Source organism: Trachemys scripta, chromosome 1 (assembly GCF_013100865.1).
Source record: "Trachemys scripta elegans isolate TJP31775 chromosome 1, CAS_Tse_1.0, whole genome shotgun sequence".
Classification (NCBI taxonomy): domain Eukaryota; kingdom Metazoa; phylum Chordata; order Testudines; family Emydidae; genus Trachemys; species Trachemys scripta.
Genome location: NC_048298.1, coordinates 135193937 through 135215271, shown reverse-complemented (window position 1 = coordinate 135215271; position 21335 = coordinate 135193937). Strand labels below are relative to the sequence as shown.

Here is a 21335-nt window from a genome sequence, read left to right as displayed (position 1 = left end):
ACCATGCCTCCACGTGCCAAGCGAGCCCCAGCATGGAGCAATGGCGAGTTGCTGGACCTCATCAGTGTTTGGGGGGAGGAAGCTGTCTAGTCCCAGCTGCGCTCCAGCCGTAGGAATTATGATACCTTCAGGAACGTATTAAAGAACATGATGGAAAGGGGCCATGACCAGGATGCCCTGCAGTGCAGGTTTAAAGTGAAGGAGCTGTGGAGTGCCTACCGCAAAGCCTGCGACGCAAACGGCCGCTCGGGTGCTCCCCCTGTGACCTGCCGATTCTACAAAGAGCTGGATGCAATATTTGGGGTTAACCTCACCTCCACTCTGAGCACCACCATGGACACTTCAGAGCTGGTGGCGGGGGGAGGAGGAGGAGGAGGAGGAGGAAAATGGGAGTGAGGGTGATGGGCCGGATGGAGACACCCTGGAATCCCTGGAGCCATGCAGCCAGGAGCTCTTCTCAAGCCAGGAGGAAGGTAGCCAGTCGCAGCAGCCGGTACTTGGTGGAGGACAAACAGAAGAGCAGGTTCCCGGTAAGCGGTTTTTTTCGGGAAGGAATTTTTTCGGTGCGGGCTCTTTGGGAGAGGAGGGTTAGGCACACCTAGATGCGGAATAGTGCATTGATGTGGTTTATCACATCGCGGTAATCGGCCTCGGTAATCTCCTCAAATGTCTCATCCAGAACGTCCCAGCCAGGCTAACGTGTCCACGCCACTGTGCCGCGAGGGGCGGGGGGACCATTACTGCACACAGGCAAGCTGCATATGGGCCAGGGCGGAAGCCGCATTGCAGTAGAAGATCCTCCCTTGCTTCCCAGGTCACCCTCAGCAGTGACATATCGTCCAGGACGAACTCCTGTGGAAACTGTTGGGACAGTGTTCAGTATAGGTGCCCTCTGAAGCTGTTGGCTCTCCCCAAGGCACAGAAACCCAGAGGACAATGCAGCTCTGAAAAAATCAGTCCCCCTTACTCACCATTTTGAGGCTCCCGTGGGATGTGTGCGCTCTGTTTCAGACAGGAAAATTATGCTATTGTGTAGACCCTGTGTGTTTTCTACTCCTTAAGTGTGGGGGGAATCATTACTCTGTCTGGTATAAATAATGCTGCCTCTGTTAAATGTTGCATTTTGCCTATACAGATGCATCAATATTGAGACCTCAGCCGTCCCTCTTATCGCCTGCTCAGAAACTGCAAAGACTCAGGAAGAGACCGCAAAAAAGCAAAGAAGACATGCTGCAAGAAGTAATGTGGCAATCTATTAAAGAGAATGAGAATGCACAGAACTGGAGGGAGAGAGAAAGCAGGATCCGCCAGGAAAACGCAGCGCATCGGCGGCAAAGCACGGAGCACTGGCAGCAAAGCACGGATCGGCTCATAAGCATCCTGGAGCGCCAAGCAGATGCTATCCAGGACCTGGTAGCCATGCAGAAGGAGCAGTACCACAAGCGCAAACGCCACCCCCCCCACAGCCCTTGTCCCAAAACTCTTTCCGTTGTGCCCCACTGTCACCTCCAACCCACTTTCCCCAACTTCCGTGTTCTTCACACCACCAGCTGCCTCCAACACCAGTATCTTCACCGCCCAGCCCTGAAAACCACGACCCTTACCCTCTGCACTCAACCCCCATCACCATGCAGTATAGCTGTCCTGAAGTGCAGCACTCACTGCACAGCACACCAGACAGGACATACGCGAATCTGTGATTGTACCATTCCCCACTCCACCCTCTTGTTTCTTTTCAAGAAATACTTTTTTGTTCTTTTCAATAAATGGATTTTTTGGCTCTGAAAACATTCTTTATTATTGCTTAAAGTAAAAGACTCCTTAGCCCAGGAAATAAATAGGCAGTGCAAGTCTGCTTGTCTGCTTAGCAAACACTGATTCCTAAAGATTGGAACTACTGCACTTCACTCCCGTGCAGGGCACCAGATATCACTGCTGGTTTTCAGCCTCAGATTGCTCCCTCAAGGCATCCCTAATCCTTGCAGCCCCGCGCTGGGCCCCTGTAATAGCCTTGCTCTCTGGCTGTGCAAATTCAGCCTCCAGGTGTTCAAACTCGGAGGTCCATGCCTGAGTGAAGCTTTCACCCTTCCCTTCACAAATATTATGGAGGGCACAGCACGCGGATATAACCCCGGGGATGCTGTTTTCGGCCAAGTCGAGCTTCCTATACAGAGATCGCCAGCGGCCCTTTAAACGGCCAAAGGTACACTCCACAGTCATTCGGCACCAGCTCAGCCTGTAGTTGAACCGTTCCTTGCTGCTGTCAAGGCTCCCTGTATAGGGTTTCATGACCCACGGCATTAGCGGGTAAGCGGGATCTCCAAGGATCACAATGTGCATTTCAACTTCCCCTACTGTGATCTTCCGCTCTGGGAAAAAAGTCCCAGCCTGCATCTTCCTGAACAGCCAAGTGTTCTGAAAGATGCGTGTGTCATGCACCTTTCCGGGCCAGCCTGTGTTAATGTCAATGAAATGCCCACGGTGATCCACAAGCGCCTGGAGTACCATAGAGAAATACCCCTTCCGATTAACGTACTCAGATCCTAGGTGGAGTGGTGCCAGAATAGGAATGTGCATCCCATCTATCGCCCCTCCACAGTTAGGGAACCCCATTTGTGCAAAGCCATCCACTATTTCCTGCACGTTACCCAGAGTCATGGTTCTTCTGAGTATGATGCGATTAATGGCCCAGTAAACTGCATCAATATGATTCCAACAGTCGACTTTCCCACTCCAAACTGGTTTGCGACCGACCGGTAGCTGTCTGGAGTTGCCAGCTTCCAGATTGCAATAGCCACCCGCTTCTCCACTGGCAGGGCAGCTCTCAATCTCGTGTCCTTGCGCAGGAGGGTGGGGCGAGCTCTTCATACAGTCCCATGAAAATGGCTTTTCTCATCCGAAAGTTCTGCAGCCACTGCTCATCATCCCAAACTTCCATGACGCTGTGATCCCACCACTCAGTGCTTGTTTCACAACCCCAAAAGCGGCGTTCCATGGTGCTGAGCATGTCTGTGAATGCCACAAGCAATTTCGTGTCGTATGTGTTACATGGCTCGATAGCATTGTGGGACTCCTCACTCTCACTGTCACTTTGGATCTTTAGGAATAGTTCGACAACCAAACGTGACATGCTGGCGAGATAAGTCTTCCCAGTCATCCTTGGCAATGTCCAGTATGCCGCCGGGATGGTGACCGTATAGCAGCTCAAAGGGGGAGAACCCCATGGACGTTTGGGGAACTTCCCTTATGGCAAACAACAGATAAGGTAGCAAAGTATCCCAGTTTTTCCCATCCAGCTCACCACTTTCCTTATCATGTTCTTCAGTGTCCTATTAAAGCGTTCGACGAGGCCGGCCGTCTGTGGATGGTAGAATGACATTTGTAGGGCCCATATGTGGAGCATCGCACACAAGTCCTTCATCAGTTTTGACATGAAGGGGGTTCCTTGATCCATTAAGATCTCTTTTGGTATCCCTACCCTAGAGAAAATTTTAATTAATTCCTTTGCTGTTGTCTTGGACATTGTGTTACGTATGGCTTCTGGGTATCAGGTGGTGTATTCAAGAACAATGAGCAGACACTGATGGCCTCGGGCTGACTTCTCCAGTGGGCCTATCAGGTCCATGGCAGGCCTCTCAAATGGGACTTCAATAATTGGCAGAGGTACTAGCGGGGCCCTTAAGGGTGGTCATGGGCCATGCAATTGGCATTCTGGGCAGGGGCGCAATATCGTCGGACCTCCATATAAACTCCTGGCCAAAAGAACCTTCATAGGATTCGGTTGAGGGTTTAATCTATCCCTAGATGTCCTCCAAACAAATGGCTATGAGTTAGGTCCAACACTGCTCTCCGGTGTCTTCGAGGCACCAGGAGCTGCTCCACTTCTTCATCTTGCATTTGGAGTACTCTATATAACAGGTCCCTTCTTATCACAAAGTATGGTCCTGGGCCTTTGTGTTTCCCCTCCACTGGAACCCCATTTACTTCAACTACCTCCCTTCTAATATTGTCATACAGCGGATCATTGGCTTGGTCTTGCCCAAAATTTCTAAATGAGGGCCCAATATGCTCAAAATCAAGGGGACCTGTTTCTGTTTCCCCTCCAGGGTTGGCCTCAGCAGAACTGGGTCCAGCTTCTGGCTTGTCAACAACCTGAGTTGCCCCCTTGCCAGCTGGACAAGATCGCCTCTCTACAAGTGCAATCCTTTTCCCAACTTTTTGTCTGCCTCCTTTATCACCTAGTTTGCTGGGGCTTCCCAGTTGCAGAGAACAAGTCCTGGGCAAATTCAGAGAAAAATGGGAGAGGGCTACCTACTGGGGCCACAGTATCACTCCTGGGGTCACTATCCTCCTCGGACTCACCCACCGGAAGTAGATTCCTGAACCCTGGCAAGTCTCGTCCTATGAGGACCGGATATGGGAGTTAAGGGACCACCCCTTCCGTCACCCTTGTGGTACTCCCCTGAACTTCAATTTAGACAGGGATGGTTGGATAGTAGTTGACAGTGCCATGTACACAGGTTATCCCTATGTGTTTGGCCTAAGACAGCTGGTCCTGTCCCACTAGTTTTCCTGAGACCAGCGTGACGGCACTCCCGGAATCCACCAATGGAACGGTCTCTATGCCATTCATCTTAACTGGCCGTGTGTACCTATGTGGGGTCATCACAACCCCCACGAGGTTGATTAAGCCACATGGGCCCCCATGATCACCCAGATTGATTGCATGGGCTCCTCAGTGTTAGGACATAGGGCTGTGATATGCCCTAGTTCTCCGCAAGCATAATACTTATATCCCGCTTGGGATAGCCCCCTATTCTTTGGGCTATCGGGTCTTACCCCACGACCCTCTCTCCCCAGTCCCCTAAATCCCTTTGCAGACTCTGGCCGCTCTTCAGCATCCTTTCTCCCTAACAAAGTTCTGCCTGACCCTTCGGGACTCTGGTCCTTCAGGGTGGGGACTGATCTCTTGATTCGGCACATTTCTTCCCCGGAATCTGAGAAAGTTCCTTGGCCGTTAGTTGTCTCTCTACGAGGGCAACTAAATCATCATAAGAGGAAGGGTCATTTTGGCTAACCCATCCTCGTAGGTCTGGTGGTAATCCTCTCATGAACATGTCCAGCACTATGATTTCTATAATCTTCTCCATGCTGTGGATCTCGGGGCGCAGCCACTTCCGTGTTAGATGGATCAGATCAAACAGTTGTGACCTTGGCACTTTTCTGTCCTGGTACTTCCACCCATGGAACTTCTGGGACCTTATAGCTGTCGTCACCCCGGATCTTGCCAGGATCTCTGCCTTCAACTGGGGTAATCTGTGGCTGCTTCTGCTGCCATGTCATAGTAGGTCTTCTGGCCTTCCCCACACAGGAAAGGGGCAAGGATGCTGGCCCACTGGTCTCAGGGCCAGGCCTCATGTAGGGCCATTCTCTCAAAGGTGAGAAGATACGCCTCCACATCATCTTCCACCGTCATCTTTTGCAGGTAACTGCTGTCCCTTAGGAGTCGTGTCCCATTAAGACCATGTGTCAGAGCGGTCATGGCCTTCAGCTGGCTCATGACCTCCTGCAGGGTGGCTCGATCCTGGGCTGCCTGGCTTATCAGCAGCTGATTTGTCGTACTGACTCCTGTTGGATGGTCATCTGGACCCTGGTAGCCTCTTGTTGTTATGCTGTGGCCTGCATCAGTGCCCTCACTATGTCATCCATTTTGGGGCGGGGGGGTGATTTACCTTGCCCTGGGATGGTTCTCAGCGCCAATGCAATCCCACTCCTGACACCACATGTGGCAAGGCACCCCTTCTGCCTTGCCGGACTTAGCACTCCCTCCTCTGGCAGGGACAGGGCCTGGGGTAAATCAACCCCATTCTGGAGCATGTCTGTCTTCCCTCTTCAGGATTTGTTTCTCAGAGCCTTCCCGGTAGGTCTCGGGGCAGGCCTGAAGATTGCTCCTCTGCCAAACAAAGGGAAACAAGTCTACAACGCCCCGAAGCAAAAGGGGAATACCTTTCCTTGGCCCCCTCACTGGGGGTGTCCTGTCGCTGGCCCCAGGGTGTCAAGAATTATGTGGACAAGTTGGAGAAAGTCCAGAGAAGAGCAACAAAAATGATTAAAGGTCTAGAAAACATGACCTATGAGCGAAGATTGAAAAAATTGGTTTGTTTAGTCTAGAAAAGAGAACACTGAGGGGGGACATGATAACAGTTCTCAAGTACTTAAAAGGTTGTTACAAGGACGGGGAAGAAAAATTACTCTCCTTAACCTCTGAGGACAGGACAAGAAGCAATGGGCTTAAATTGCAGCAGGGAGGTTTAAGTTGAACATTAGGAAAAACTTCCTAACTGTCAGGGTGGTTAAGTGCTGGAATAAATTGTCCAGGCAGGTTGTACAATCTCCATCATTGGTGATTTTTAAGAGCAGGTTAGACAAACACCTGTCAGGGATGGTCTAGATAATACTTAGTCCTGCCATGAGTGCAGGGGACTGGACTAGATAACCTCTCAAGATCCCTTCCAGTCCTATGATTCTGTGATTATGGGAATGTCTTCACTGCAGAGTTAGCCCGAGCTCTGAGTTGGTGTTGCACCCCCTACCCCATCCGCACACAAAACCCTCTCACCCAAGTTTACTGTTGCCTTAAACCCAGGCTATCTGACCTATCTGGGGCTATAGGCTAATATTACTCAGGCTAGTAACCCACCTATGCTGTAGCGAGGACACAGGTGAAACGAATCCAGTGCTGATAGTCCTCCAATGCCTTCCTACAATTCCCTCTGTGTGCCCAGAAAGGACAGAGAAGTTCTCCCACAATTCACTGGGAAACAGTCATAGAGTGGTTCAGCTCACTGCAGTGCAAAGAACCCTGGGAAGTGCCCCAGGGAGTCCTAGTGATGCAGGTGGGTGCGTGAAACACCACTGAGCACACAGTAATGCTGTAGGGCTTTGCAGTATGACCACCCACACCTGGGTTAATGCTGCACTGAAAACACCACCCTAAGAGGGTTACATGAAGGTTAACAAAGAGTAAACACTCAAACATCAATAACCAACACCAAACTGTCAAGAAAACAGAGGAATCAGAAACAATACAGCATTGTATGATGGAACAGGAAGATATAAGGAGCTCAGGCTGTGGACTGAATCTTCCTGTTACTCTGCTGCCAGGAATGTTGAAATTCTGTGTCTGCTGCAAACTGATTCCACAAAGTAATTCTGAGCCTCTGGGTCAGTAAAATCTCCACGCTTCCTGTCATCCCCTTTCCAAAGTTTGACAGGGAAAAAAACTGAACATCAGCTGCTGCCTCTTGGCCTTGCACTACATAACAGCAAAAACTCCCAACGGGGGTAATTTCCACAAATATTTCCATAAATATTTTCAGTGAAATGGGATGTGCTTTTATGCAACAATGGGGCCATTCAACTTCAAAAAAGACTTTGCACTAAAAACACAAACGTGTGTATTTTTGTAATTTTTTTAATGTGAAAATAACCCTTTTGCCAAGAAATTTGTGTAAAGTGAAATTTTGGGATGAGCTGCTTGATCTGTTTCTGAAACAGAACAATCCTGCGTTGGCTGCAGGGAGGCAGACAGGTCATCTGCAGCTTTATTTATTGGCACTAGAGCTGGTCAGGAATAAAACCATGCCAATGTGGCTCCAAGTGGATGATGTTTAATCCCATTGTTGCGATAACTCTGGAGCACAGGAATCACAAACATCAAACAACTATTTTCCAGTGTTGCCTCCTGTTTTTGTGTAGTGAGGTGGGGAGAGCTGGGTTTTGTGTCCTCTTTCAAAACAAAAGGAGGGGATTTCAGTTAAAGAGCAGGGACCCTATTTTCCTCTTGCAGGATCTGAGTAACTTCCATTGAAATTACTTGTATCCTGACTGGGGAAAAACTGAGATCCAGGAGTGCTAGCAAATACCTAGGGACTTGGTGGAAGCACATTGTTTGAGTAATGGATAAAGCCTTGAAGAATAGACTGCAGCAGACATTCAGCATTGGCTACAACAGGGAGAGCAGTGATGAGCTGCCAAAATCTTAACAACCGGTTCCCTCCTCACCCCACGAGGGGGTCATGGCCCGCCCCCGCCCCCCGGGACTCCTGCCCCATCCAACCCCGCGCGTTCCTTGACGGCCCCTTCCCCCCGGGACCCCTGGGTTAGGTGTGAGTGACCTAGATATGTTTCCAGCTCTGGTTTCCCTATTCTTCAGTCTCATCATCATCATATTCAAAAGTCAAGATGGTGGTGAAGCGAGGGAGACGTGCTCTACTCTGTTCATTTTCTATTCCAGGAATGTGCACACAGATTTCAGCAAGGATCAAGCATCAAAATATGCATGTAGAGTTAATCCACTGCAAACAGCTTGTCAACCTGGTAGGTGAATTCCTCTACAATCAAGGGGGGAAAAAACTCAAGCCTTAAACTAGTTTAACATGCTTGTTCTGCTTTGGGTCATTTCCTGCTTCCCTGTGCCAAGCATCAGTGTTAGAAGCAAGCCAAGTCACTAAAGACGTTTTGCATGGATGATTAGAAAATTGCAACAAGTGCTGCAATTTGGAGGACAGGGAGCTGGAGTGGATTGTGATAGGTTCTGGGGAGGGTCTTGGAAAAAGTGGGATGGACTAGGATCCCCACCCCTTGCTGGGCTTATAAAGCCATCAGCAACTCAGGTGAGAGAAACGGAGTCAGGGAGGAGTTGAGGAACAGGCTCTTTCATTGTGCAACTCTGAGCAAGGAATGTCCAAGGGCTATTAAAATCTCAGACAACGTGCTGTCCCTTGGGTGATTATATCTCTGCATTTCCCTTGTCTCCGTGGACAAAGATGCTGCTGAAATTTTTTCTGAGTGCCCTTGTCAGTCACCTAACAGCTGCATATGCTCCTGAACTGTAAGAAATACCACGTATTTTACTAATGATATGTGTTTGCTGTGAATCATTCATTTATTGAAGGGTTTGGTGGCACAGTTAGAAAATACTGCTGCTGCTGCTGCCACCTTTTATATCTGGAGGCCTAGGCTGAATTCTAACTTAGATGGGATGATTTAGCTTGGGTTGGTCCTGCTTTGAGCAGGGGGTTGGACTAGATGACCTCCTGAAGTCTCTTCCAACCCTGATATTCTATGATTCTATGAAATGGGTTGATTGCTTCTCATCTGAGCACAAAACAGACTTTTTACACCTTGCTAAACTACCACAAAATGTAACATGTCTGAGCTTATATGCATAGGAAAGGGAACAGTAATAGCAAGGTGTGGTGTGATAGGTATGGGCTTCCGGGATTCATAACATGGGGGGGCTGCAGAGCATGATTGAGGGGCATCGGCAGAGCTGTGTGGGAAGCCCAGGAATAGCAAAGCGGCTGCGATGGATTGTTGGCAATTAGCAGAGCTGTCTGGGGTCCTATGTTAGATCTGAACCTATAATGAAAAAGTCCTTTACTTCTCCATAACCATTGTCTGACCTCACCCAAACAGGTTGTTCCTTCCTATCTGCCCCCTTGTCTCTTGAATGAATTTGTGTTATTTGATTTCCATAGACAGTACATCCTGATGGTGCCGTCAGTGCTGCAGAGCAGCTCTCCGGATCAGGCCTGCCTGCAGCTCCACAACCTCAATGAATCGGTATCTGTGAGTGTCGTCCTGGAGTACAGCGGTTCCAACACCACTATTTTTGAGCAGCCTGTGAGAGGAAATTACTTCTTCCAGTGCATCAGATTCATGGTACAGACTTTAATTTACATTTCAATAAAGGAAAAAAAAAGTAATCATGGAAAATGTGTATGATCAAACAAGTGATCTTACAGAATTAGCCATGGGAGAGGAAAGGGTAAAGTAGAGGAGGGAGACTAAGGGAGAAATAAGAGCTGGAAGGAATGAGAAATGGAGGGGGGAGGAGGCAGGAGAGAGCTGCACTGTGAGAGAAGAGAGGGATATGGGAAGACAGAATCAGTATAGATCTGAAAAAGAGACAGAGCTGGCAGTGGAACTGAGGTGTGGGGTGCATCTATAGTACACTTCATGCTGCAGGTAAACTGCTCCTGGAGAGAATGGTCTAAGTTGAACATTCTCCCCTTATATTTTGCATCCCTCCCAGGCTCCTCGTGCCACCTTTTCCCCCTTGGCTTTCATCACTTTCTCTGCCAAAGGGGCCACAGTCAAGCTGACAGAGAGGAGGTCGGTGGCAATTCAAAATGTGGACAGCGTTGTCTTTGTCCAGACAGACAAACCCATCTACAAGCCGGGACAGACAGGTGAATGTGGATACTGCTTTACTTAATATAATTTCCTCTGGGAACCAATATCCTGAGTGAGAGAGAGAGAACTGCTCTGCAAAATGCAAGTCAGAGCAGACAATGTTGTGGATTTGGGCTGACTACTCAGCACCTTAAAGTAAAATCATTGCTAATGTCCGCAGTGGAGCTGAGGAAGCCACCCTCAGACACAGGAGAGCACCTGATGGGTGACTGTCAAAATCCCAGCTCACTCCCCAGTCTTTATTCACACTCTTTCCACAGTCACTCCCTTTGTCCCCTGCTCTCACTGCTGCTGTCTTGTTATGACTCCCAGGTACTCGTAGCCAGGGATAGAAGCTTAGAGCACTGCCCAATGGCTTTCTAGCTATAGTTCCACATCTGTGGCCACAGCTGGGCTTTCCAGCTTCAAGTACATGGTGAGCACCCAGTAGGAGAGGCCGTGAGGGAAGGTTCTCACACAGAATTACCTGCTGTGCAGACACTGGGGAATCACTTCTGAATTGGGCAAACTGCTCTAATCAGAGATGACTGCTTCTTAATAACATTTGCACTTTCATGTGCTCAAAGCCCTATGCAGAGATTAACTAGATTAATGCTGACATACCTCTACGGGGGAGGTGGGCACATTTTACAGTGGAGAAATGGAGATAAAAAAGGGGATTTGCCTAAAGCCACACAGGGAGTCAGTAACAGAACTCAGGCTATCTGACTACCAACCCACACCCTTTCCTTCAGTGGGCTAGACAAACCTCTGGAGAAAAGCAGTCCCTGCTTTTAGGCCAGTTCAGGGAATTCAGTCCCATGGAAAGTTATACCATGGAAAGTCTCTCGAATGAAAGGATGGAGCCGGAACCCTCTTCACTGTGGGTTCCTAGCTGTGATTTACCTGTTCCTTTTTCAAGAGGGGAGTGCTGGAAAACCAGCTGAAGTGGGGGTATGGACCAAACTGGAGCTCAGAAAATCGAGGAGAGCTAATGTTGATCTCTTGCCCATGTCTTTTCAGTGCTGTTTCGAGTTGTCGCTCTCGATACCCATTTTAGGCCTGTTCAGGAGACGGTGAGTGTGACCAGAGACCAGAATTATCCAGGCGCCCCACCTGGATGGTAAATTGGTGGGTGTTACCCCATCAGCCCCAGTCCAACCTTTAAATATGCACTTTTTGGACAGAATTGGAGCTGAATTTCTGCAGAAACTGAAGGAGAAATATTCATTTGAACTGGAACCTTAACACTGCACATACAAAGTCCTGCCCTTACATGCAGCAGCCACACAGAGCAGCACTAGCATGTAGACCGCTGTGCACCTGGCACAAGAGCCCTCCTGCTACTGCTGGGCAAGGGGCTTCAAGGAGAGTCTGTGCCAGGTGATCTTTACTGCTCCAAGAAGCAATTTCACTTGGCCCACTCCTACTGTTCCCATTTAGCATGTGCTACCCATGGCGACAGGCTCACTAGCCATCTGCAAGGGGAGAGAATCTAGACACTGCCACCAACAGACTATCTGTCTTGGAGATATTATACTTATTGCAACACGTGGAGGGGTCCTGGCTGGCTTCTTGACTGTGGAGAATAGGCTTCCTGCACCTTATTCTCACCCCTTACCTGTGCAGGAGAGAGCAGGATTTTGCCCTGTTGAAAGGTGCTAGATAATCTGAGAGTGTGGATGGATGAGACAGAGGAGGCCTGATTCTGATCTTAGGTACAGCATTGTAACAGTAACTGTACTCCTGGTTTGCACCAGTACAAGTGAGATCAGAATCTGTTCCAGGCAGGGGCGGCTCCAGGCACCAGCCCACCAAGCACGTGCCTGGGGTGGCAAGCCGCGGGGGACAGCCTGCCGGTCGCTGTGGGGGCAGCAGTCAGGGAGCCTTCGGCGGCATGCCTGCGGGAGGTCTGCCAGTCCCACGGCTTCAGCGGCAATTTGGTGGCGGGTACGCCGAAGCCAATGGGACCGGCAGGCCTCCCACAGGTGCGCCGCCAAAAGCCGCATGACTGTCATGCTTGGGGCAGCAAAATACATAGAGCTGCCCCTGGTTCCATGGTGTCGTATGCCCTCATCTCCTCTTCCTTTTTATATGTTCTCTTCAGCATTTAGGGCCAAACCTTGTGGTTCTTACTCAGATAAAATTCCTACTGAACTCAGTGAAAATCTTGCTTGAATACTCACTGTAGATTTGGGCCCTTAACATCTAAAATTGTTTTTAAAATTGTTATTCATTCAGTGCTGAAACAACTATTATTGTTTCCTCAAACACTTACAATCTCTTTTCCTGGTCTCTTTTTCAGTATCCCTTGATCACCATTCAGGTAAGAGACTTGCTTTTTAAAATGTGTCACCTATAAACGTGAAATCCTGAGTGTGTGTGTGAGATATACTTAACTAGTCACATTCTGCTCTCAGATCCACTGGTAGAAATGCACAGTATTTCCATGGAATCCAGTGGAGCAAGTCCAGCTTTACAAGCAGAGTTTAGCCCAATAGTAGTTAAAATTGTCCTGTTCATATGGTATTTCTATTTCCTCTCCTTCCTATCAAGAGGTCCAATTGCTTTGGTTTATAGTTTGCATAACTTGCCCCGCTAAAGCAAGGAACAATTGTAGATAATGGATGCAATTACTAGCTGCTTTGGACCATGAAGTGTTTTAGAAATTATATGGCATGTTGTGCTTTTGTTAATAAGTGAGAAAGTTTCAGTTCCCTTCCAAGCATGCATGCCTGCAAGATTTCACTTGTACTGTGAAGTCCAGTCATTAATTGTTGCATACAGTGAAATTTTAAACATTACCGAGTTTGACATTGTTCACTAACAAGCACAAGGCAATTGCTAGAAAGTCTTTTTTTTTTAACCAATGTAGAATGAGAGAGAACAAAAGGCTATGGGAGCCCAAATAACTATGTGGAGGGTGGGGTTGTAGAGTGTCTCTTCTCTCCTTCCAGTTGGGGAAAACTGGGACAATGGAGGGGCAGGATGTGGGGAAGGGTTTGTGTGTGGGATAAGATAGGGAAGAAAGATCCCCCTTCTTCACCCTTTCCCACCCCTTCTTCATAACAACATGGAAAGCTGGAACCTTCTGCAGTATAGGGCAGGGTGGGAGAACGTAGGGTTTATCTATTGATGAAACGGGATAGCAATTCTTCCCTAATTCACAGGGATGTGTTGGTTAACAGGGTGCAAGCAAACAATATGCATTTTAATACAACCTAATGAAAGCATATACATCTAGGAATAAAGACTGTAGGACATACATACACAGTGGGGGATTCTATCCTGGTAAGCAGTGATTCTGAAAAAGATTTAGGACTTGTGGTATATAATCAACTGAACATGACCTCCCTGTGCAATGCTGTGGCCAGAAGAGCTAATAAGATCCTTGGATGTATAAACAGGGGAATCTTGAGTAGGAGTAGAGAGGTTATTTTACCTCTGTATTTGGCATTGGTGAGACCATTGCTGGAATACTGTGTCCAGTTCTGGTGCTCACAATTCAAGGAGGATGTTGATAAATTGGGGAGGGTTCAGAGAAGAGCCACAAGAATGACTAAATGAGCTCTCTGAGGCTATCCATCTATTTAGCTTCACAAAGAGAAGGTTAAGGGGTGACTTCATTACAGTCTATAAATATCTACATGGGAAATAGATATTTAATAATGGGCCCTTCAATCTAGCACAGAAAAGTATCCAGCGGGGGGAAGCTGAAGCTAGACAAATTCAGACTAGAAATAAGGTGTAAATTTATAATGGTGAGAGTGAGTAATTATTGGAACAATTTACAAAGTCTCGTGGTGGATTGTCCATCACTGACAATTGTTAAATAAAGATTGGATGTTTGTCTAAAAAATATGCTCTAGGAATAATTTTGGGGAAAATGTATGGCCTGTGTTACACAGAAGTCAGACTAGATGATCACAGTGGTCCCTTCTGGCCTTGAAATCTATAAATCTATGAAACGGGGGGAAGTGTGGGGAAAGTCAGGCTAAATTCAACATGCACCAAATTTGTAAGGTGGAAAGAGCTAGAAGACTTATGGCTGGTCTACACTACCGCTTAAGTCGATGTAACTTATGTCACTCAGTGGTGTGAAAAAAGACACCGCCCTCCACTCCCCCAGCGACATAGGTTATATTGACCTAAGTGCTGTCCACACTGGTGCTGTGTCAGCAGGAGATGTTCTCCCACTGACATAGCTTCTGCCTCTCGCAGAAGTGGAGTAATTATGCTGCCAAGAGAGCGCTCTCCTGTTGACATAGAGTATCTTCACCAGGCATGCTAGAGCAGTGCATCTGCAGCACTGCAGCTGTGCTGATGTAGCATTGTAGTGTAGACTTGCCCTCTGATACTTACTATAGACAGCATTGATTAGTGTCACATATAGGTATGACAACAACTTACTTTGTGTCTTTGATTCCTGTTGCCTGTGCTAATAGCAAAACATTAAGTTCTGCGTCAGCAGGAGACAGGCTACCCATTCTGGGAAATGTCAGCTAGATGGAGGCTCAATAGCACACCAGCCTTCCTTTAAGGAAAAGAAACTAGCTGTGTCTGTGCCTATCTTCCTGCTCCCTCTGTCCCCTAGGATCCTCAGGGCAATCGGATCTTCCAGTGGCTGAATGTGACATCTCAGGTGGCCATCGTCCAGCTCACGTTCCAGTTAATCAAAGAGCCAATGCTGGGCAACTACCAAATCAATGTGGAAAAGAAATCGGGATCTAGCACTCGTCACTCATTCTCTGTGGAGGAATATGGTTAATACCTGCTGTTGCTATTATTTGCACTAGGAAAAAATAGCTGGAGTAGGGCCCAATCTGTCATAGTTAGACCCAAATTGCAACACCCCCACCCCCCAAAAAAGTGTGCATTGCTATCTATGGGTCTCCTGACCCCATTGTGAATGGACCAGGTCTCTACCCTGTCCTCAGTGGAGTCTAGAGACCTGAGCTGGTGTCCAGACTCACCTCATCTTTGGAGTTTGGGTCTGCAGGTAACTCAAGAACAAGACAAATTTGTTCATGTGTTACCTGCAGACCCAAACTTCAGACTAAACTTCATCCCAAAGCATGGCCCTTCCTAGGGTTTGTCTCTAGGACTGCCTCTGTCTTATTTCATTCTGGCCCTGAGGGACGTTCTCAACCAAATTAGAGCCACCAGAAATTATCCTGGATTTTCATACAAGGTTTGAGTGCCTGAGCCTGGGATGACTCAACAGAACAGGCCTGCACTCCTTTCTGCACAAGATCTTAGTCTGTGGTCCAGTTACACTGCAAATTCCAGGGTGTTCTGTTCTGGCTTCTGGTTCAGCCCACTCCAAAGACAAAGTCTGTTTGCAGAATTCAGAATGCAGAAATCATCTAGATCCAGGGTTTGCATTTTGAACAACCCCAAGTCTGGGTTATTAGGAGCTAAGGTTTTTGCATTGGGGATGTCTCTCACAAGAGATACATTTTAACAGCAATGCACTATACTCAACCTGCCAAAGGTACTGACCCCAGTTTGCCAGCTCTTTGGATCAAGACTGCAGCCCTGCACAAATCCCTCTTTTGGACTGTTCATACTGCAATCAGGAAGTGTGACTGCAGCCTGTGTAGACATACCTGAGCTAGCTTTGAGCTAGCTAGCAGTAGGGGCTGCAGCTGCTTGAGTATGGACCCAGGGTCTTGGGTGGGTGTGGCTAACCCAGGCAACTCCCCCACTACTTCTGCACTGCTGAGGCTTCACTGCTATTGCTACTCCGGCTAGCTTTGATCTACATGCGCTGCAATCACATCATGTGACTGCAGCATATGCTTTATGTCTCTAGGTATCTTTCAGTCATTGAACTCCACTTGTCTTCTGTTTCTCCCCTTTTTACCCCTTTTTGTTCCCAGAGACATTCTGACACTAATTGCCTTTAATAAATGTGCCATTTGAGAACTAGAGAGAAGAAACAAATAGTAAAAAGCCAAAGAACAGAAGTTAAACATCTCCTCTAGGTGCAGGCTGTGAAAAACTCCTCCTAGGCAGGTTATGAAACTTGAGTTACAAACATTAAAGGTTGGCACTAGGAACTAACCTTTATCCTAGCAGCATTCACTAGCTTTCTCAGCACATAGTGAGGAGTCTAACTAAACACTGCTTGTTTTATGGCTTATCCTTCCTTAAGTAGCACCTCAGAGCAAATCCATTACTTGTCTATGTCGGGTTTACTGATAGATAGTGGAGCATTTTCACCATGATCCCCAAGTGTTAGATCATTTTCTTGGTCCCTTTCACCAACCCAATTCAGAGCACTCTAGTTCCCACCTGCTGAGTGTTAGTAGTAACTAAACAACTGGGAGGTCCATTTCTCGCATAGGAGCTAATGTGCCTTTTTCCCCCCCACACTAGTGCTACCAAAGTTTGAAGTTATGGTCCACGCACCAAAAAGTGTCTCAGTCCTGAATCCCGATTTGACAGTGAAAGTTTGTGGTGTGTAAGTATCTGATACAGTGCTGCAGAGAGACTGGGGGCAGGGTGAGACCTTCCCAGAGAGACAGACAAGAGGGCAGACTCATCAGCAGACGAGGAGGAGGACAAAGCCATCAGAAGAAGCTGATCAATATTGATTTTGGGGATAGCGGCCTAGATTTATTTGTGTTCCTCTGGCTTGTGGGTGGATGGGAATCTTATTGTTTGCACAGGTGTATGGTGGGTTTTACACAACATTATCTGCTTCCTTACGGATCCCCTGGGATGGGCTCACCCCTCTTCAGTGGTTATTTTAGGAGTAGGCTCTGCTAAGCCAGCAAGTAGCATGGAGTTAAAGCCCAGCAAGGGATTCAGCATCCAAGCGGGCTATGGGACCCTAAGCTGACCCTATCCAGTGTAGCTGAGAACAGTTGGGCTCAGTCCTTTAAAGGGGCTGAGTAACTCTTACACCAGGAGATTATTATGTCGAATCTAAAGGTGAAATCCTGGCCCAACTGTCATCAAGGGGAGTTGATTTGCCTTCCTCTGCCTCAGAGGATCAGCTTCATCCCAGGACATCAGTGAACTCACCCCAGAGAGAAATTGGGCCCCAAACGGTGGTGGCAGTGATTTTTAAAATACGAAGTTTAAAAAGTAGGGGTAGGCTTAAGATTGCATTTAAACTTCCCCAAAGCTCAGGGAGTTGCTCAAATCCTGGGTTTGGCTCAGACCTGTCCCTATTGCAAAACTGATGCAACTGTCATCAAAGTATTTCAGAGTGGATGGCCCAAAGGCCTAGACAACAGTATACCCACTTTCTGTACCTTTAGGGAAATAGATTAGAGCACAGAGAGCTTTAGAGTTCGTCTGTGGGAAATTGTTCTGCACTGCAGAAGAGAATCAAGTGTCTGTGAAACAACGTTTACTAATGTGGGGGATGCTAAACTAGCTTAAGGGGGACCCACAGGGCACAGATCAGCATGGCCAAAGAAAGATCCTGGACCCCCAGTCCATGTCCCCCACACTCTGCAACATGCTGCTGAGTCTGCAAGTCAAATGGCAAGTAGTTCTTTGACAGCCAACCACCTTCCTTTCCTGCTCCTGTTGTGGTCTTGGCTATGTAGAGCCTGGCAAAATATCTCAGTCTGAACCTTTTCCCAGTAAAACATGCCAATTCAAAGACGCCAAAACATTTTGTGTATTCATGTCAGTTTAAATTCACTCAAAGATATGAAAAAATTAAAACATTTTGTTTTGACATTTTGGAAATGAAACATTTCTATTTTTGATTAAAAACAATGTTTTGTTTAGAAATTTCCTTTTTAATTTTTTTTAAATGTTAGTAAATTCTTGAAATTGAAACAATTTTTATTGACTTTTTAATTGCCAAAAAAATGTGAAAATTTTCATTGTCCATTCTACCTAATACAGATCCCCCCCGATTTTTTGGAATGGCTAGCAAACCGAAAAATCCCTTATTCACTCAGCTCTACTCACATGAATGTGGCAACAGGCTAATGCAGCAGCTCCAATGTCTCTGCTCTGCTGGTGCAGCACTCACCTCAGCCTCTGGTGGCATCAAGTTGAGGCATCTAGTGAGTGGGGTCCTGAGGAAGGGCAGGAGCTGCTGGTGGATTGCAGAGAAAAGAGGGGAGTTGGCAATAAACAGAGAAAGCGAAGAAAATGTTAAATACAGTGAAAAGGAAAAAAGGCAAGATGAAAAGGATAAATGAGACAGAAAACAAGCAGAACAAAGGCATGAAGATGGCAGATGCATGGGGACATGGAGGGGAAGGGCTGCATCATAGAAAGGTTGGGAATTGCTGCTCTAAGAGCAACGTGGAGGCCCCTTCATGGGACACAGATTGCCCTGTTTAAGGAAATGACAGGACGTTTCATTAGGACAAATGAGTATGGGGCAATGGAGATACTAAGAAATAAAGGTAAGCTGCAATGTCCTCAGACAGTGAGAGTTGTCACCAGGGTACAGAGGTTGGCATGAAAATCCACACCATTGCTGCTCACAGGTAATTAACCTTTCTGCAGTATTCAGAAATCTAGACAGAAAGCACACAAAATTACTCCCATCTCTGGGTTCCCAGGCGTGGGGCGGATCCTGGGTCTGTAGCTGTACGTTAGCTCAGGTCAGTCTCTTGAGCCCCTAATTCACTGTTGTGTTTTCTCCTCCACTAGGTACACCTATGGCCAGCCTGTCGAGGGGAGAGTCCAGCTCAGTGTGTGCAGGGATTTCAGTTTGTATGGAAACTGCAAGAGAGACCCACTTTGTCAGTCTGTTACCAAAGAAGTATGATACACAATAGCTATTTAGAAAAGATTCCCTTCCTTCCCGCCTCTCCTTTCACCCCTTCATTCCTACCTTCTAATGCAGGGAGTACAGGACTGAGACTCAGGAGACCTGGGTTCTCGTCCCTGCTCTGCCATTGGCCTGCTGGGTGACCTTGAGCAAGTCACTTCACTGCTCTGTGCCTCAATGTCCCCATCCGTAAGGTGGGGATAATGATACTGGTCTCCTTTGTAAGTTGCTTTGAGATCTATGGGAAAAAGTGCTACAGAAGAGCTTTATATTGTTGTTGTTATTATCTTTGCCTCCTCTCCCCAATCCTCTCTTGATCTTTGAACATAAATTGTATTTTAACTAGTTTTGACCCTTCCCCCCCCCATATTGTGAGTGGGATTTGAGTCCTTTGGGTGGGTGGATAGCTTTGGGATAGAATCACAGAGCATTTCCCCAATATATTTGGGGCTGATGCGGGTCCTTGGCTACATGGAACTCACTGGCTAAATATCTATCTAATCTAAAGTGCCAGTGTCTATAGGGCTCCAGGCACCATAGGAACTAACCACAATCTAGATAAAGGTACTTCCAGAATCAGAGAGGAAATATCCTTCATTGAAATAATATTGGGGATGGTTGTGTACACCAGTTAAACACATTAGAATCTGTCTCATGGGGAGAAGGGATGTTGACCAAGACACTAGGTTCTCTCCAGCTCTTGGAAAAGTACCATAAGATTCCTCTCTTCAGGAAGAGTGAGAACTGCTCCCAACCTCTCCCTGAAAAGAGAGGACCTTTAAAACAGCACGGTCTGCCATCCTGCATTGCTGTCCTGCAGTGTTAGCACTCAGTGGCTTCCTCAATACAGGGCAGAATGGCAGGGAGCTTGTTTAAAGTCTAGAAGGCAGACTCTAACAGTGCAGTGTTTCCAGGCATTGGGCATAGCCCCAGAGAGTCAGCAATGGATAGGAGCCCAAGTCTTAGCAAGGAATCTGTACTGTGGTTCCGCTGACCCAGAGACAAGAGACCTACCAGCTAAGCCAGGCACAAGTATATCATAATGGTCTTTTGTATGAATATTCTACTGTTATCTTTGCTCAAGCGAGTAAGCCAACACCCTCTTTGCCCCCTTTGACAAGAAGATCCCCAGTTCTCCTGACCCTGCACAGAACTGGGCTCTTTCCCTGCTCACTGACTGTTTTCTTCCCTTCTCAGATGGGGAAGGATGGCTGCATCTCCCATGTCTTCAGCTCCAAGATCTTTGAGCTTAATCGCTCTGGGTACCAGATGAACCTTGATGTAAAAGCAATCGTGACAGAGAAGGGAACAGGTAACACCTTCCAATCAGTCAGAGACTGGGGTACAGTGATGGAAAAGGGTGTTGGAGAGAGAGAGACTGCTCTGTGGGTCAAAGCTTTGGCTGCCCAGTCAATTCCCAGTAGGGTGACCAGATGTCCCAATTTTATAGGGACCGTCCCGATTTTTGGGTCTTTTTCTTATATAGGCTCCTATTACCCCCCACCCCCGTCCCGATTTTTCACATTTGCTGTCTGGTCACCCTAATCCCCAGAGAAGATCCATTTTATAAACACAGTGACAAACTATTTCCAAGGCAAACACTTAGTTGGTTAATTTGTCTCTATTTAAACAATGTTAAATTCAAGACTAATTAATGTCTCATCTTCATCCTGGGTCTGTCTTGCAGGTGTGCAGCTCACCGGCTCTGCCTACATTTCCATAACCCAGGTGCTGGGCAGTGTGCGGTTTGAGAACATGGATCAATCCTACAAAAGGGGAATTCCTTACTTTGGACAGGTAGGCCAGCAGCAAGGGACCCTCCAGGACAAACTACTGTATCCTGGGTGATAGAAGGGGTCTGCGAGGTAGGGGAGTTGTGTTTTGGGGTCCAGCAATGTGACCAAAAGTCTTTCACCAAAGGAGGTTTTCTTCCCCAAAGCTTCATTCTTTCTACTTACACTGCACAGTTTAGAACAAAAGAATTATTTTCTTAAACAACATTTGTCCATCCTTGGCTACAACTCAGTTCTTCAGCTAGTCGATACGGACCTCTGATTACCAATAAGTTTACTGCCTTTGTTCTGAGGTCTGGTCTATAATGAGGGGAAATGTTTTGTGTTTAAAAAAATGTTAACTAACATGATTTTAACTAATTAACATGATTTTAACTACAAGTTAAATGTGATTTAAGTTTTCCCCCCACCCCACAGGTTTGGCTATGACCAGTTAACTGGAGCTAATTGAAGCTGTTTTTTTTTTTTTTTTTTTTTTTTTTTTTAATGTTGGAAAACAACAGTTTTTGTTTTAATTCACTGAAAAATGCATTTTTTTTGACAAACAA

General features: G+C 47.1%; 1 protein-coding gene across 1 annotated transcript in view; it reads left to right on the top strand.

Moving 5' to 3' along the window:
* Window positions 1-8697: 8697 nt before the first annotated feature.
* The window catches only part of LOC117885165 (ovostatin-like), a 53866-nt gene continuing 41228 nt past the window's right edge, over window positions 8698-21335 (top strand). Inside the window, exons 1-10 of the mRNA XM_034786369.1 lie at window positions 8698-8893; window positions 9543-9726; window positions 10100-10256; window positions 11263-11315; window positions 12545-12565; window positions 14834-15002; window positions 16621-16705; window positions 18874-18985; window positions 20192-20306; window positions 20682-20791. Coding sequence (XP_034642260.1) covers window positions 8829-8893; window positions 9543-9726; window positions 10100-10256; window positions 11263-11315; window positions 12545-12565; window positions 14834-15002; window positions 16621-16705; window positions 18874-18985; window positions 20192-20306; window positions 20682-20791 — 1071 coding nt within the window. The 5' untranslated portion in view covers window positions 8698-8828. The remainder of the gene's footprint in view (window positions 8894-9542; window positions 9727-10099; window positions 10257-11262; window positions 11316-12544; window positions 12566-14833; window positions 15003-16620; window positions 16706-18873; window positions 18986-20191; window positions 20307-20681; window positions 20792-21335) is intronic.